We start from the raw sequence: 1,312 nt of genomic DNA on the forward strand, positions 1-1,312 counted from the left end.
ACCAGCTGGACCAGTATTAGTGACAACAATGGCAGTTGAGCCAGCAAGGGTGACAACAACAGTGGCAGCTGAACCAGCGGTGGTGACAACAACAGTGGTAACTGTACCAGCAGGGGTGATAACAACAGTGGCGGCTGAGCCAGCAGTGGTGATAACAACAGTGTCAGCTGGACCAGCAGGGGGGGCAACAACAGTGGCAGCTCGACCAGCAGTGGTGATAACAACAGTGGCAGCAGGATCAGCAGTGGTTACAACAGTGGCAGGTTAGCCAGCAGGGGTGACAACAACAGTGGCAGCTTAACCAGCAGTGGTGACAAGAACAGAGGTAGCGGGACCAGCAGGGGTGACAACAATAGTGACAGCTGTACCAGCAGGGATGACAACAATAGTGACAGCTGGACCAGCAGGGGTGACAACTACAATAGTGTCAGCTGGACCAGCAGGGGTGACAACAATTGTGATAGCTGTACCAGCATGGGTGACAACATCAATAGCACCTGGACCAGCAGTGGTGACAACAGTGGCAGCTGGACCAGCAGTGGTGACAACAGTGGCAGCTGGACCAGCAGTGGTGACAAACACAACAGTAGCAGCTGGACCAGCAGTGGTGACAAGCAAAACAGTAGCAGTTGGACCAGCAGGGGTGACAACAGTGGCAGCTGGAAGAGCAGGTGTGACAACAACAGTGGTAGCTGGACCAACAGTGGTGACCACAACAGTGGCAGCTGGACCAGCAGGGGTGACAACAGCAGTGGCAGCTGGACCAGCAGTAGTGACAATAGCAGTGGCAGCTGGACCAGCAGAGATGACAACGACAGTGGCAGCTGGACCAGCAGGGATGACAACAATGGCAGCTGGACTAGCATGTGTGATAAAAACAGTGGCAGCTAGACCATCACTGGTGACAACAACAGTGGCAGCTGGACCAGCACGGGTGTCAACAACAGTGGCTGTTGGAACAACAGTGGTGACAACAACAATGACAGCTGGATCAGCACTGGTGACACCAATAGTGGCAGCTGGACCAGCAAGGGGTGATAACATCTGTGGCAGCTAGACCAGCAGAGGTGAAAACAGCAACAGCAGGTGGACCAGCAGTGGTGACAACAACAGTAGCAGCTGGACCTACAGTGGTGACAACAACAACAGTGGCAGTTGGACCAGCAGTGGTAACAAAAGTGACAGGTGAGCCAGCAGGGATGACAACAACAACAGTGGCAGCTGAACCAGCAGTGGTGACAACAACAGTGGCAGCTGGACCAGCAGCGGCGTCAACAACAGTGGCAGCTCTGACCAGCAGTGGTGACAAAAA

General features: G+C 54.2%; 1 protein-coding gene across 1 annotated transcript; it reads right to left on the bottom strand.

Annotated features, from left to right (window-relative positions):
• Positions 1-297: 297 nt before the first annotated feature.
• On the bottom strand, positions 298-1,044 carry LOC138354227 (uncharacterized). The gene has a single exon (XM_069308113.1). It carries the CDS (start codon positions 1,042-1,044, stop codon positions 298-300), a length of 747 nt encoding a protein of 248 aa, XP_069164214.1.
• Between the last annotated feature and the right edge of the window lie 268 nt (positions 1,045-1,312).

This window comes from Procambarus clarkii, chromosome 62, assembly GCF_040958095.1.
Source record: "Procambarus clarkii isolate CNS0578487 chromosome 62, FALCON_Pclarkii_2.0, whole genome shotgun sequence".
In the NCBI taxonomy this organism is placed as follows: domain Eukaryota; kingdom Metazoa; phylum Arthropoda; class Malacostraca; order Decapoda; family Cambaridae; genus Procambarus; species Procambarus clarkii.